We start from the raw sequence: 16,496 nt of genomic DNA on the forward strand, positions 1-16,496 counted from the left end.
ATAGCACGTCCCGGGAGTGGAGGGATAGAGGTGCTCAAGTCGGTTACCTGAGTGATTGGTCTTTCTTTCTACAATATATACTTAATATGCTAGAACTAACCTAAAAATGTTAGTTAATAACTCCCGAATCAAAAAAAAAAAAAAATTGTAAATAACTTTCTACCATTACAACTATGTCCTCTGTTTTTAGTAATATGATTGTCTTGCAAATGTTTGCCATAGTTGAGTTGATTCTAGCCAGCTATTGCTATTAATACTATCTGCAATTACTCATTCTTTATCAGGATTCAATGTGGAGACTGTTGAATACAAGAACATAAGCTTCACTGTCTGGGATGTTGGTGGTCAGGACAAGGTACTTAATGCCATATGATATCAAAGTGCTATGCTATCTACGGTATTTAACATTAGTTTGTTAAACAATTGAAGATACATTGCAAGTTCTACTTTGATTTTATCTGACTTTCATACCGACCTTATTTCAAGTTGCAAGATAAAGGAGCATTTCTGGTATTGGAATTATGTTTTCTTTCTTGTACTAGTGTTTCAGGTTCACCAAGCTTGTTTTTTTTGCTATACTTGCTCGATATTCCCACTCACCAAAAAGTTGAAACATAAAACCAAGAAATCATCTTTTTTCTCTATTATCAAATGCTTGCCTTTTCTGCTGCTATCAAGTACTGGCTTACCTAGAATCTGCAGCTGTAAGGACTTCTATTAGATGTATGATCAAGGGTTATTTTATTTATCTACTCTTAAGACATGTGATGGAGATCTTTTGATACCGTGACATGACTTTTTGCGGAAGTTGACATACTTTGTGTTGCCTATTGTTCCCTTTCAAATTTCTTGTATTTCCAGATCCGACCATTGTGGAGGCATTACTTCCAAAACACACAAGGACTTATCTTTGTGGTCGATAGTAATGATCGTGATCGTGTTGTTGAGGCTAGAGATGAGCTGCACCGGATGTTGAATGAGGTATGAAAATCATGGCTCTCTTTTTTTTTTCAGTTAAGACTATATTGAGTCTTGGGGCCCATGTCTGATGTATACAGAAGAGATATCCAGAAATGTGTCTACGGAGCACTTGAAAGTCTGAAATGATCTGTATTTACCCACTTCCTGTTTTAGTTAACATTCTTAGTGTTGGTTCCTTTCACTTGTGTCCTATTCTGAATGACTTTTGCCAATGTATGCATAGGATGAACTGAGGGATGCTGTGCTGCTTGTGTTTGCTAACAAGCAAGATCTTCCAAATGCTATGAATGCTGCTGAGATTACTGACAAGCTTGGTCTTCATTCTCTCCGTCAACGTCACTGGTATGTGCTATGTGGTGCTTCTTTAATTGCAAGATGTTTTAAGTTTATGTGTATAATGAGCATGGCTGGAGATTACCATGGTTCTCATGTGCTACCAAATGCTGAATCTATGACCTTGCGTGACACAGGTACATTCAGAGCACTTGCGCTACCTCTGGAGAAGGGTTGTATGAGGGGCTTGACTGGCTCTCAAACAACATTGCAAACAAGGTGTGGACGCACTCATTATCACATTTGGTTTTATTTGTCACTTTTATTAGCTCTAAAGTTCTAACATTCTTGTTATTGCAGGGTTGAATGCGAGATCCATGATTTTTGCAGCTATGTTTTTGTCAATATAGACTTCAACAATGTCTAGAGCACTTATGTACTTACTGATGTTTCTTTCGCGGGATAGATCTGCTTATCCCTATTGTTATCAGCATGTTTGCCCTTTCTTTTAAAGAATGGTACTCTGCAGTAACTTTAGGTTAAATTCATGTAACATTTTGCACTTTGGCTGACATATGCTCAGCGACTTTGCCTTCAACATTTTATTTTAATTGAGATTAAGGTTCTCTCCCCGTAATTGATTGGTTAAAGTTGGTGATGTTTCTCTGTACTGCTGGTGAGCTTGTCTTTACTATTGCTTGTACTACTTGTCTACTAGAGAGGTATTTTGAGTTAGTGAAAACAACAAGAGTCTATAGAGGTTGTATAGTTTCAGTCCAAGGTCGATCTCATAGAGTTAGAAATGGTGGATTTCGATGTGACCATGGGTATGGATTGGTTGTCTTCCTGCTATGCCATGTTAGATTGTCGTGTCAAGATAGTCAGGTTCCAATTTCCAAATAAAAAGTCTTAGAGTGGAAGTGTAGTTCAGCATCACTTGTAGGTAAGTTTATTTCTTACCTTAAGGCACAATGAATGATCAAGAGGGGTGTCTCGCTTATTTGGCTCACATTATTAATACAGGATCACAATCACCAGCTCTTTAGTCTGTGCCAGTTGTTACAGAATTTCCAAAAGTTTTCCCAGAGGACCTTTCTGGACTTCTCCTGAAAGAATCATAGACTTTGGCATCGATTTCATGCCAGGCACTCGGCCCGTATCTATACCTCATAGGATGGCTCCAGCAAAACTTAATGAGTTGAGAGAACAGTTGAAAGACCTCCTTGACAAGGGCTTTATCAAGCTGAGTGTTTCATCGTGGGGTGCCCCGATCATGTTTGTTAAGAAGAAATATGGGTCTCTTAGAATGTGCGTGGACTATCAGTAGTTGAGTAAAGTTTCCATTAAGAACAAGTATCCACTGTCAAGGATTGATGATTTATTTGGTCAACTTCAGGGTGCAAAGTACTTTTCAAAGATAGACTTGAGGTTGTGGTACCATCAATTGAGAATCATAGAAGGGGCTATATCTAAAACAACCTTTAGAACTCGCTACGGGCACTATGAATTTTTAGTAGTGTCCTTCAGGTTGACAAATGCTCTAGCTGCATTCATGGACCTCATGAACAGAGTTTTCAAGCCATTCCTTGATACCTTTATTATCGTGTTTATAGACGATATTTTGGTGTACTCTAAGAGCAAGGATGCGCATGCAGAACACCTCAGAATAGCCTTGGAGACCTTGAAGGAGAATGAGCTTTATGCCAAATTTTCAAAATGTGAGTTCTGGTTGCAGTCAATGGCATTCTTAGGCCACGTGGTGTCTAGTGAAGGCATAAAAGTAGACCCTCAGAAGACAAAAGCAGTCAAGAATTGGCCAAGGCCGATAACGCCAACCAAAATCAGGAGTTTCTTGGGGTTAGCTGGCTACTATAGAAGGTTTGTAGAGGGGTTTTCCTCACTTGCAGTTCCATTAACTAAGTTGACTCAGAAAGTAGTTAAGTTCCAGCGGTCAGATGTTTGTGAGCAGATTTTTCAAGAGTTAAAGAAGAGGTTGACCACTGCACCTGTGTTAACCTTGCTGACAGATTCGGGTGGTTTCACAGTGTATTGTGATGCCTCCAGAGTTGGTCTCGGTTGTGTTCTTATACAAGATGGAAAAGTTATTGCTTATGCTTCCAGACGGTTAAAGAATCATGAGAAGAACTACCCCACACACGACTTGGAGCTTGCAATAGTGGGTGTTTGCATTAAAGATATGGCAATACTACCTTTATGGCGAGCATTCTGAAGTGTTTACGGATCATAAAAGCCTCCAATACATTTTCAAGCAGAAAGAATTAAATTTGAGACAGAGAAGGTGGCTCGAGCTATTGAAGGATTATGACATCAATATCCTTTATCACCCGGGCAAAGCTAATGTGGTAGCAGATACACTTAGCAGGAAGTCAACGGGTGTCCTGGTCCATCTTGCAGTACAAAGACGAACTTTGGGTCGAGAAATTCAAAAACTAGCAAATGATGGAATTAGATTGGATGAGGCCGAAGAAGGAGGTATACTTGCTTATGCCTTACTACAATCCTCTCTTGTTGCGCATGTTAAGTCTAAGCAAGACGAAGATCCATACTTAGTGAAGTTAAAAGAAGGAGTCAGAAACAAAGAAATCACTGCTTTCACTCTAGGAAGTGATAGAGTTTTGAAGTTGAATGATCGGTTATGTGTGCCCGATGTAGATGGGCTTAGGAAGGCCATAATGGAGGCAAAATTTCACGGTATAGCCAGTTTTTGGACTGGTCAATCAAAAATAGCCAGCGTTTACCAAGTCAATGAAAAATAGCCACCGTTTTGCTGCAACAGAGACCGGTCCAGCATAATATACTGGAGTTCGGTGCACCTGTGTATGAACTCCAGCATATTATGCTGGACCGGTATACTTTGCTGGCTCCAGTATAATATACTGGAGACTGGAGCACCGGTGCTCCAAACTCCAGTATATTATACTGGACAATTATACTTGCTGGAACTCCAATATATTATGCTGGAGTTCTAGTGTACTTATGCTGGAACTCCATCATATTATGCTGGAGTTCCAACATACTTATCTTGGAACTCCAGTATAATGTGCTGGAGTTCAAGCATACTTATGCTGGAACTCCAGCATAATATACTGGAGTATTTTCCGGGTTTTGAACAGTGTTTTCGCTCAAATTTATCTTTACATAAAAAGTGGCTAAATTTCGATTACTTTTGAAATTGGGCTATTTTTGAACGACCAGTTGTAAATCTGGCTATTTTTAAAAATCTCCCCATAATGGAAGAAGCTCACAGTTTGAGGTACTCTATCCACTCAGGTGCTACCAAAATGTATCTGGACTTGAAAGAGTTGTATTGATGGAAAGGCATGAAGAAGCAAGTAGCAGATCATGTGGCCAAATGTTTGAATTGCCAGCTAGGGGTAGGCATATATCGGGTAAAACCGATAACCCAAACCGTTAATTATTTATTGGGTTATCAGTATTGGGTTATTGGGTTAATGGTTCGGTAACGAGTTAAAATTTTTTTTATTGGGTTATCGGTTCGGGCTCGGTTTGGCAATTCTGTTATTGGGTAAAACCGATAACCCAATAAGGATTAACTAATTTACTAGTTTACCCTTAAGTATATACATACTAAGGTTTCATAATTCATACTTCATAGTTCACTCTTTGATTTCCCTATTGTTTCTCAGTTTCTCCGCCTCACGCCCTCACCAGTCAGCCCGTCAAGACTCAGGCCGGCGTCAGTCGCATCACGCCCTCACCAGTCAGCCCATCAAGACTCAGGACGGCGTCAGTCGCATTTCTCAGCTTCTTTCTTTCACTCTTCAGTCGCATCTTCACTTCATTTCTCAGATCCATTTGATTCTTCAGTCGCATCTTCTTCACTCTTCAGTCGCATTTCTCAGCCGCATTCTTCAGCTTCATCTTGATTCTTCGTGTAAGTTTTTAGTTGCTTCATCTTCATCTTTTTCTTAGTTTGTTTGAAAGCATTCTGGCTCTGGATTTTTCTTAGTTTGTTTGAAAGCTGAAGTGAGATTTGTCGTGTGCTTTAATTGTTGAGCTGTTACAAAGTTATCCTGTTTTTTCGTCACTAACTGATATTGGGATTTTTGTTTATATTTTTTGGGTTGAAGAATGAAAGATAGAAACTTTGGTTAGAGTTTATTTTATTGGATGTTGCAGTAAATTTAAATTCTTGTGAAATAGAACAATTCTGAAAAGAGTTTTAGCAAAACAGTTCTTAAAATCTTATAAAACTGTTTTAGCAAAACAGTTTTATACCGAAACTGTTTTATACATTGCGAAACAGTTTTATACATTGCGAAACTATTTTAGTTGTTTTGTCTTATTGGGTAAACCGATAACCGAACCGTTAATGATCGATAACCGATAACCAATATCTTATCGGTTTGGTTAGCGGGTTATGATATTTGTAAACCGATAACCGATAGGCAAAACCGATAATATTCATAACTGAATCGAACCGACTGATGCCCACGCCTATTGCCAGCAAGTCAAAGCCGACCATCAGAGGCCTGGTGGCCTAGCTCAGGATATAGAGATACCACAGTGAAAATGGGAGATGATTAATATGAATTTCTTAGTAGGTCTGCCTCGCACATATCGTAAGCATGATTCAATTTAGGTTATTGTAGACCGACTGACAAAGTCCGCGCATTTCCTACCAGTAAAGACGATAGATTCTGCAGATCAGTATGCGCAATTGTACATCAAAGGAATAGTCTGATTGCATGGTACTCTAGTTTCAATCATCTCTAACAGAGGCCCTCAGTTCACGGCGCATTATTGGCAGGCATTTCTGAAAAGATTAGGTGTTCCATCCACAGAAGGTCAATTTGAGCACCGCTTTCCATCCACAGACCGATGGCCAGGCAGAGAGTACCATTCAGACTCTCGAAGATATGTTGCGTGCATGTGTTGTAGATTTTGGAGGTAATTGGGATGATCACTTTCCACTTATAGAATTTCAATTACAGCTATCGGGTCAGCATTGGTATGGCTCCTTATGAAATGTTGTATGAGCGAAGATGTAGGTCTCTAGTGGGTTGGTTTGAACCAGTAGAGGTGCTGTTGATTAGTCCAGAGTTTGTTTGTGACACCTTAGAGAAAGTTAAGCTAATAAGAGAAAGACTCAAAGCGGCTTAGAGTCGTCGAAAGTCCTATTCTTACAAGAGGCATCGTGACTTAGAGTTCATGGTTGGTGACAATGTGTTTTTGAAAGTTTCACCAATGAAAGGAGTTATGAGGTTTGGTAAGAAAGGGAAACTTAGTCCTAGGTTTATCGGACCTTATGAGATTGCAGAAAAGAAGGGAAATGTAGCGTTGCCTGTTGAATTGTCCTCTGTTCATCCTGTCTTTCATGTGTCCATTCTTAGAAAGTACATTCATGATGAGTCACATATAATACCTGCCGATACCGAAGAAATTAAAGAAGTCTTGACTTATGAAGAGGCACCTTGTTGCTCCAAAACGCATAAGCAAGTATACGTGGTCGACAAGTAATATAAGATTGTAAGTCCAGATATCGTACCCACATGGACTTGTGATTAATTATCAAATAAATTAAACTAAGACATTAATCTATTCAAGCGATTATCTAAAGTATGAATATTTAACTAAAAGTAATCTAGAGCAACAAAATTAAGAGATTAAAGAAACAACAACAAGCTTAAAGATGAATTCAATGGGAGAAAATATTCTAGAGCTATGGGTTAGCTAATAATCCCGTTGAGTTTTCTACCTAAATTTCCTAATTAATTTATCTAGCTTATTGATTGACGGGTTTAATATTGCTTGTAGCCTTCTCCCGAAGTACAACTCGCCTATTGAAGCTAACCTAACGTCTATATTACTATGGAATTAAGATTAACAAGAACACATTTATAATTCCCGTATAATAACCAAGCAAGGCGATTAGGTATATTCCTATCCTAACTGCAAATCCGTTTCATATTCAAATTCAAGATCTTGCTCTACTCAATCTTATATGCAATCTAGAATTCCCTCTCCCCAGTTCAATCTTAAATTCATAGATAGTATTCAATTGGTGATCAAGCAAACAAATAATTAAGCGCAAGATTAAATAAATAAATCAATATGATAAAATAATAAGAACAATTCAAGTTTCAAACTACAATGTTCATGTAGCACCCCACAACTCTAGAACTAATAGACTAGGAAATTAAGAGAAGAGAAGATAAGAAAAACTAGTTAGAAGCCTCCTCCAAGCGTGGTGTGTTAAGTCTATCAAAAGTCTAGAAAATAACATTTTTTCATGTATTCATACCAAGTAGGGTCGGGCCAGACGAAATCTCCCTTTCCTAGCCGAAATAGGAAAACTTGCAAATTTAATGCTTTTCATGCGTCGCACTAATGCTTTCTTGTCAAACCACAAAAAACCCAGTCTCTGAACTATGAAAATTTCTGAAAAAAATTTGCACTAATGCATCGCACTAGTGCATTTCTTCAGCAATTGCTTCTTCCTTGAATTTTGATGTCCAGAATTGATCCTCGACCCCCAAACATGATCTTGGCTTAATCCATTCGGCTTTTACTTAGACTTTAAAGCTCCAAATAGCTCGAATTAGTTTCACAACAACTACATAACTTGGAATCACTCCTATAAGGCATAAAACACACGATAAGTGCAAAACACTAGCGATTAAAGCTCAAATACAATAAAAGTGCAGTAAATTAGAGTACGGTAAGCGACTAAAATACGTAATTATAGCCTATCATCAACACTGCACACTTAAACCATTGCTCATCCTCGAGAAATCAAACTACACTTTATATAGACACAATATTTTTAAACAATCCTCCTAACTCATTACACCAAAAATATTTAAAATAGACTAAGCACAATAGTGTAACATCATCACCTCAAGATTTGACTCACAAGCGCCACGCATTTTTCACAACCCGTTACTCTATCGTAGAGGTCAAGCACTACCTTTCCTTTATCAATCAAGTGCCCTCATACAACAAAGGAGAGTAGTTCCACACTCAAAAAAAATTTAAGAACAACTAGGAAATCAAGATAGAAAGAATTCTCCCACTCTCAGAAATAACATTCATATGCCACAAAAGATGCACCATAGGCTTGCCCATAGTGTACTGCTCTACTGATCAAGCTCATTTAGTCTAAGATCAAGTAGGATTTTAGATGGTTGTAATGTAGGCTACGGGACGGGTAGGATACTTTTAGATATAAGAGTGACTATACCTCCCTAAGCACTTTAATACATATACTTTAACATTTAAAACCCCATACTTATGTCAAACCATTACTCCACCTTCACATCAATATACATCAATCCCTACTTCTTTAAGCATAATTACATCAAGAGTTACCACTTTCAAGGAATATTTTTCACAACAATACAAATATTTTTCTTTCTTTTCTTTTTCAATTCAAGTGACTCTTACTTTTTCAAAACAGTGCACCTTTCTCCTTATTTCGTTAGTTTCACTCAAAAGCCAAACCAACCACCCACGCTTTAGCTTTTACAAAGTTCATAACAATTTCAAGTGCTCATGAGAGGTGAAAAGGTTCAAATAGATGGTTAATTCAAACAAATGGGTAAGGCTTGTAATGTGGTTACCAAAGAAACAGGATTACAGGCTCAAAGGGGTTAACCACAATACATAACAATTAGGTGGGTAAAAGCATATAACTGGTTCAACAAAGAAATGCCTATATTACCTCCAAGAAATACTTCCTATGCTTATAATCGTACAACATCAAAACAACCACTACAAAAATAATATAATAAAAAATAAAAACAAAAGAAATCAGTAAAGCCGGGTTGCCTCCCAACAAGCGCCTGATTTAATATTGCAGAACGACGCCATCACTTTCACCACTTTTTCCTCCACCTTGAGGATATGAATTGCGCGCCCAATTTTGCATCAATTTTTCTGTCATGTTCCTGGGGTGGTGGTATAAAAATAAAGGAGCCAAGCAATAGATATCGCATATTTCACTTCTTGGCCTTGGTATATTCCTATCCTAACTGCAAATCCGTTCCCGATATTCAAGTTCAAGATCTTACTCTACTCAATCTTATATGCAATCTAGAATTCCCTCTTCCGAGTTCAATCTTAGATTCATAGATAGCATTCAATTGGTGATCAAGAAATCAAATAAGTAAGCGCAAAATTGAATAAATAAACCAATATGATAAAAATAAGAACAATTCAAGTATCAAACTATAATATTCATGTAGCACCCCACAACTCTAGAACTAATAAACTGTGAAATTAAGAGAAGAGAAGAGAAGAAAAACTAGTTAGAAGCCTCCTCCAACCGTGGTATGTTCTCCTTAGGTCTAAAGTATATCAAAAGTCCAGAAAATAACGTTTTTCCATGTATTTATACCAAGTGTCGGGCCTAGACGAAATTTCCCTTTCCTAGCCGAAATAAGAAAACATGCAAATATAATGCTTTCCATGCGTCGCACTAATGCCTTTTCCTGTCAGACCACAAAAAACCCAGTCTCTGAACTTTGAAAATTTCTGATAAAAATTTGCACTAATGCGTCGCATAGTGCCTCGCACTAGTGCATTTCTTCAGCAATTGCTTCTTCCTTGAATTTTGATGTCTAGAATTGATCTTCGACCCCCAAATACAATCCCGGCTTAATCCCTTGGATTTTTACTCAGACTTCAAAGCTCCAAATGGCTCAAATTAGTTCTATAACAACTACATGACTCGGAATCACTCCTATAAGACATAAAACACACAATAAGTGCAAAACACTAGCGATTAAAGCTCAAACACAATAAAAGTGCAGTAAATTAGAGTTTCGTAAGCGACAAAAATACGTAATTATAGCCTACCATCAACACCCTACACTTAAACCATTGCTCGTTCTCTAGAAATCAAACTACACTTTATATAGACACAACCTTTTTAAACAATCCTCCTAACTCATTACACCAAAAATATTTAAAATAGACTAAGTACAATAGTGTAACATCATCACCTCAAGATTTGACTTACAAGCACCACGCATTTTTCACAACAAGCTCACTTACTCTAACGTAGAGGTCAAGCATTACCTTTCCTTTATGAATCAAGTGCCCTCACACAACAAAAGAGAGTAGTTCCACACTCAATAAAATTTAAGAACAATTAGGAACTCAAGATAGAAAGAATTCTCTCACTCTCAGGTATGTAAAAATTTTTATTGTCGATTATCCTACAGTAGTAGTAGGTAAGAATTGAATAGTTAATTCCCTTCTTTTTCTGTATCAAAAGTAAATTCCATGTTTAGGTGTGAAACTTTGAAATTAATTAAAATGCACTGGTTGTTGTAGAATCGATTGTTTGACGGGTATAAATTGGACTGGAGCCAACGTATTGGCTCGAGGAGTTTTGACGTGAGTGGATATAACCCTTTACTAAAGTGGTTCTACTCAAAAAAAATGTTCCCACAAAGTGTTTGATAAAATGCTTTAAAGAGTCAACACGTGCATCTTTCGAACGAGTGAGTATATGTTGACTAAGTATATTCTAGTTAAAGCTTATGTATTTTACTCGAGAAGTATAAGCGTCAATTTTCATATTTTTATGCTTTATTATACGATCATACATGTTAAAGTATCAAGAGTTAGATAGAACTTTATATACTAATAAAGAAGGATGGAAGCGCAAAGTTCAAGCAAATTTTTTAAAACTTGAGAAAAGACTGCAGTTTCTCAACTTAATGGAAGAGTCTAAGTTTGCACAGAACATTGCACAATATGTCATCATTGTAGATATGCTTGGTCGATCAAGTCAATTTGTTCATGCTGGAAAGTATATGTCTGAAGTTGCATAATTCAAGGACTTGGACTTACTGGAAGTTGGGCTTAACATGAAGCCACTTAAAGGACTTGCCAAGGTGGGGTTCCATATCGTCATAAATTTTGTGCATTCTTATTCCTCTTTTGAAGCAGATTTAGTTGTTTATCTCAAGTTTGCAAATTTTCCCTTTGATCTGGATATACATGATATCCCGATAACCTGTGTTATCAACCTGAATATGTTTACAAATAATTACAAATATGTTCTTCTTATGATCCAATAGTTACACTATGGGGTGATTGGGTTTATAATGAGGGGAAGTCGGCATCATGTGTTGGCTTTATTCTTGCAATGTGTAAAGATGTAGCAATGTTTGGGCAGGTTGTTGTGACTCAACATTTCGACCTTTGCCCCTATGATCCAGGAATCCTTGTTCTGCGACCTAATGCCTGCAATCATATATGTAGGAACAGAGCTGTTGCCAATTTTCTGTTTGGTGGTGGTTGCACCAATGCAGGAGTAATGAGCCAATACTTTAAGCTTGTTGTTGTTGCTCTTTTGGTTACCCTAAGGTATGCCTCGTCGAATTCGAGAGAGGGCTTTCCTCTTATCTCTCAAATTATAGGCATTGAAGCGATCAAGAGAAAGTAAGAAAACTATTGCACACGCCCCAAGGTATGAGGTTGAGGACCCCTTTGATTGGGTGGAGTTGATTTCATTTCAGGACACAACACTGGTGCAGATTCACCTATATCTACATCGCTCTTATTGATGGCAGCTGATCATTCTCATTGCTATGTTCTTACGACTCAAAATAGTTGCGAAGATATTGCTCCATATTGCTTGCTTTCTGTTGACAATGTCAAGCAGATATTGCTACAATTTCTGCTACGCTCGAACCTTGAGGAGAAGGTTCTTTTTGAGGAGCGAGATATTGTTGTGAACTCTGTGAGTGACTCGGTGGAGGGCATATTTAGGAATTTGAATAATTATGTGTGGGACCCAGGTTGAGTGCAGGCAGGTGCCAAGTTCGTGAAAGGGCAGCGTAGAAAAAGACAAATTATAAGTATAGCAAAGGACGTAGAGTATTCTTTACGCTGAAATTGTCAAGTGTTAGCTCTATTTTCTCATCTATGTTCTTGGGATACTTCTCATCCTGTTCTGATTATCCCTCCTTTATCCCTTTAATTTTCCAGCTGATTGTTGTTCTTCTTTCCGTCAATATTTCCCGTTTTGTATAATTCAATTTAGTGATTTTATAATATATTAGTCTGTGTTTGGGTTGAGAATTTGGTTTGTTTCATATATTTGGTCTTACCCTGCTTTTCCATAATTCAAACTTCTAATCCACTCTCATTACCCTCATAATTAACATATTGTATGCAAAAAGCACATACTATGGTGTTTCTTTAGAAGCTTGAGACTCGAATCTCAACCTGGAAACATTGCTCTAGTTTTAATCAAATTATAAAACCGCACTATTTTTCTTGTCCACAAGAATACATAAAGAATAGGAGATACGTATACGGATCAAATATTATAGATATTTTTATTCTACAATTTAACAAACTTTAATAGCACTAGTTTCATGATCATCTGACCGGTAAAAATGAAATGATAAAATAAGTTGAGACACCAGTTCGAAGACGTGTTCATTAGTTCGCTTTTATCTTAGAACACGGTTCGAGCTTAAGACAAAATTTTCTTCACCAGCAATAGTAGAATTTAGCCTTCCACCAGCCCAACCGTTGTTTAATGGACGAGCAGCAGCACGAGCTGGATCCCCAACCACTCGACTGCCCTCGACTTGTTTTCCATACTCTGGAAGGCCCTCTGCCTTTCTCTCTTTCCTTCTTTTCCTCTCCTCGTCTCTTTCTTTCCTCAGCCAACTCTCTACTGTCCTCTGCGTATACAGTTAGAACAACCATGAAAAATCCATATGAGACAAACATATGAACAAGTATATCATGTAAAATCCATTTAAGAAAAATATATGATAAAAACTTGTCATGTTTCAGCGAAATGTCCAGGAGCTTGATGAAATCAAACAGTTCATCAATGAACCTCCCAGCTAAGCAGTAGGATGGGGAGCATGTTTGAACTTCCAAATAAAAACTGAATGAGGTTCTACTTTGGATCTTATATTTTGTAATGACATCAGAACTTACCATTAATGACATATTGCTGATCTCCTTCACCTTGTCCATTGGCATTGCTAGTTGCAACTTCCCATGAGCCACATATAGCTTCAAATAATACAATTATTTTAACCATCACTACTTTCTTCAAAAGATCCAAATAAAGCAAGACGTAGGATTCAGCTCTTACCATTTGAGAAGGCCAATTCTCAAGACCATCAAAAATATGTGTTGCATAAATTATAGTAGCGCCTCGCTCTTCACATTCTTTGCTCAGAAATTTCAAAAGATCAGCCCTCGCAAGAACATCTAGGTCAACTGTAATCTCGTCAAGAAGAAGAACCTACACAAGCAGGGGGATATCTTATGTCAACATTGTCTTCAAGCAATTTGTTACAGTTAAATGGGAACTGCTTTTACTCGATGAAAGGCAGGGGTACCTTGAATGGTTTCAGGAGACCCATACAGATCTGCACTCTTCTTCTTTGCCCATCAGATGCTTTATGCATTCTCCAGGATAGATCAATACCAAGAACCTGCATCAACATAATATATAAATTACTGACATATCTATCTAGTTGTTTGCACATTGGATATGTTCACACAATCAGAGTTATTACAAGATAAGTATGGTTAACATCCACTGAAAAAGTTAAAAGGTCTAATTTTCTTCCCCTAGTTTTCTATGTGTGTTTTCGTAAGATGTATCCTATTTGGCATTTGCAATTTTTACTATGGTAGAGAGTTAGAACAGTCCAACTTATCATGCAGAAACATATTCTGACTAAGCCTGTAAAATTAGTAAAAAGAGAAAAGAGGTAACTACAAAAAGAGAGAGCGTTTACGACATATGGTCCACCATTACCGGTTTTACCGTCAAAGAACTAACAGAAATCTTATAGGTCTAGTGTTGTTATACTTTTGAGATATAGGGAAGAATCACATAAAGGGATTAGAAGCACAGTTTTATATACACCAATAGAAATTTCTCAGCCAAAATTGCACATGCCAAACATATTCTGACTAAGCCTGTAAAATTAGTAAAAAGAGAAAAAAGGTAACAACAAAAAGAGAGAGCGTTTACGACATATGGTCCACCATTACCGGTTTTACCCTCAAAGAACTAACAGAAATCTTATAGGTCTAGTGTTGTTATACTTTTGAGATATAGGGAAGAATCACATAAAGAGATTAGAAGCACAGTTTTATATACAGCAATAGAAATTTCTCAGCCAGCCATACTGCTCAAATGAGAACATCTAGTCTAGAGAGAATAATGAAATACAAATTGTAATTTCAAGGGAAGGGTGGCTGTGTTTGGCAAAATATAATTATTGTACATCTGTTTTATAAGTAGAGGCACTAACAACATCAAAATTTTTTGCCATAGATACCTGTCAAATTGGCTTTATCGCTCTGGTTTAGTTTTCAAAAAACTTTACATTATTTAATTGCTCGGTTTCAAGGATAATGGATAAATTGCTCATTTTAACTAACTGTAGCTGCCTTTGAAATAGTTGCTTCCAGAGATCCAAACAAGAGCTACTTATGCCATCAAAAGCTCCTCCATTCCATTCAACTGTTGTATGTCTACCGATACAAAACTAGTGGCATTTCATAGAAATAAATGTAAATGTCCAAGAAAAGAAAGAATGACATGGATTGCTTTTATCATCTTCAAGGACATGTCAACGTATTATATTTATGAGTTGCCTTTGTTAATATAATAACTGAGCAAGTAATAGATAATATAAATTCCTTTTGCTTTGCATTTGTGTAATAGGGCGTAGTGATAACAATCAAAAATCAAGTTGATCAAAAGCTACATGGGACTTTCAAACATTTCCGCACAGAGAACTTTTGTTCATTTTCCATCCATACCTTAATTAATTCATCTCGTCTTTGTGGGTCAGTTCCTGGAACCCCAAAAATCATTTTCTCCGCAGAAATATCCATTTGAATAGGCACCTCAAATCCAGCAAATGCAACTTCTCTCCTCCACTGTGAACAGAAAGCACAAAAGAACTTAATTTTCTACTTTAATGATCAATTTCTGAATTCACAAGTTCATTAAAAGATGTGGCACATTTATTTTTTCAAACTAACAGAAGAATACTTGGTTATGCTTGAATTTAATGAATTGGACATAAGATGAGAACTGCCATCAAATACATGCATTTAACAAAATAAAGAAGCAAACAGTCCTAAAAACATAATAAACCATAAAAAGATGGTCGACGAACAGAGAGAAAAGATACCTCTCCACCAAGATAGCTGAGGTCTCCAGAAGAAGTTAAAGCAGTGTCATGAAATGCAGATCTTCCAAGCACTCTGACCATGTCTGGTTCTACCATGTGCTTTCCTCCCAATATCTTCAGAATTGTAGTCTTCCCTACAAAAAGTACATCCATTTACCCAACATGAGATGTCTCTCAGGTCTACTGGTAGGGCGAAAAATGCCTATTCTGTGTTTGGTTAGCTATGTTTCTATATTTTCCACCAAAAGGAGGAAGTCATTTTCCTTTCAAATATCACACATGCTTACTTCAATAAACATTTGAACATTGTTGTAAACCTTTAATACTAAGAAAAAATGTCAAAACACTGTCCTCATAGCTTATCTTGTACATTGTACAATTACCCTGTGGGTTGTGTCACCAAATTTTATATCTCAATCGGCTGAAACATGATCCAGAAATGATTTACAAATAAAACATTTTCGACCAAAAAAACAGAACATTTTCATCTATACCAAATGCACCCTAAATTTCGAAATTGGACATTTAAAGCAGCAAAAAAAATAAAAATTATAAAGCAACCCTTTTGATTTTTAATTATATTAAAGAGGACAATTGTAATTCAATGTCAAGAAGAGCAATAGAATTGAACCTGCGCCATTGGATCCAACAAGAAGGCAGCGGTCACCAGGATAGAGGGTAAGTGAGAAATCTTCAATTAAGGGCGTAGATCCGGGGGGAGGGTGACCATCGATACCAGGGTAGGTGAATTTGAGCTTGTTGATCTCTACCGATGGCTTCCTGTCTTCCTTCACCGCCATGTCTATCAGGTGTTTGGTGAAAAGCAATAGAGAAATAGAGTAGTGATTCAGCTTCTGTGAGTTTTGTTTTATAATAGAAAAAGACAGAAGGAATGTGACTATGTGAGGATACTCAAGATTCAGCCATGGACACGTTCTTCACTTCCTTCCCATACATTGCTTCTTCAACTACTTTTCCAACCGCCGACCGTCAAGTTAAATTAATCGAAAAAAGAATTATACTAGCGATTTGATCCTCCTACTATTTCAAAAGTAG

At 37.2% G+C, this 16,496-nt stretch overlaps 2 protein-coding genes across 2 annotated transcripts in view; one reads left to right on the forward strand and one right to left on the reverse strand.

The window, feature by feature from the left end:
- LOC109217078 (ADP-ribosylation factor 2-like) overlaps window positions 1-1,912 on the forward strand; it is a 2,928-nt gene extending 1,016 nt beyond the window's left edge. Inside the window, exons 2-6 of the mRNA XM_019381306.1 lie at window positions 228-355; window positions 862-981; window positions 1,205-1,323; window positions 1,452-1,533; window positions 1,615-1,912. Of these exons, the coding sequence (XP_019236851.1) occupies window positions 228-355; window positions 862-981; window positions 1,205-1,323; window positions 1,452-1,533; window positions 1,615-1,620 (455 nt within the window). The 3' untranslated portion in view covers window positions 1,621-1,912. The remainder of the gene's footprint in view (window positions 1-227; window positions 356-861; window positions 982-1,204; window positions 1,324-1,451; window positions 1,534-1,614) is intronic.
- A 10,583-nt stretch (window positions 1,913-12,495) lies between these two features.
- LOC109217082 (ABC transporter I family member 20) lies at window positions 12,496-16,496 on the reverse strand. Its single transcript, XM_019381312.1, has 7 exons — window positions 16,072-16,496; window positions 15,441-15,574; window positions 15,064-15,183; window positions 13,623-13,718; window positions 13,373-13,525; window positions 13,213-13,290; window positions 12,496-12,947 (listed from the first exon to the last, which is right to left on the reverse strand). The coding sequence occupies exons 1-7, from the start codon at window positions 16,238-16,240 to the stop codon at window positions 12,711-12,713; spliced, it is 987 nt and encodes a 328-aa protein (XP_019236857.1). The 5' UTR covers window positions 16,241-16,496; the 3' UTR covers window positions 12,496-12,710.

Source organism: Nicotiana attenuata, unplaced genomic scaffold, assembly GCF_001879085.1.
Source record: "Nicotiana attenuata strain UT unplaced genomic scaffold, NIATTr2, whole genome shotgun sequence".
NCBI lineage: Eukaryota > Viridiplantae > Streptophyta > Magnoliopsida > Solanales > Solanaceae > Nicotiana > Nicotiana attenuata.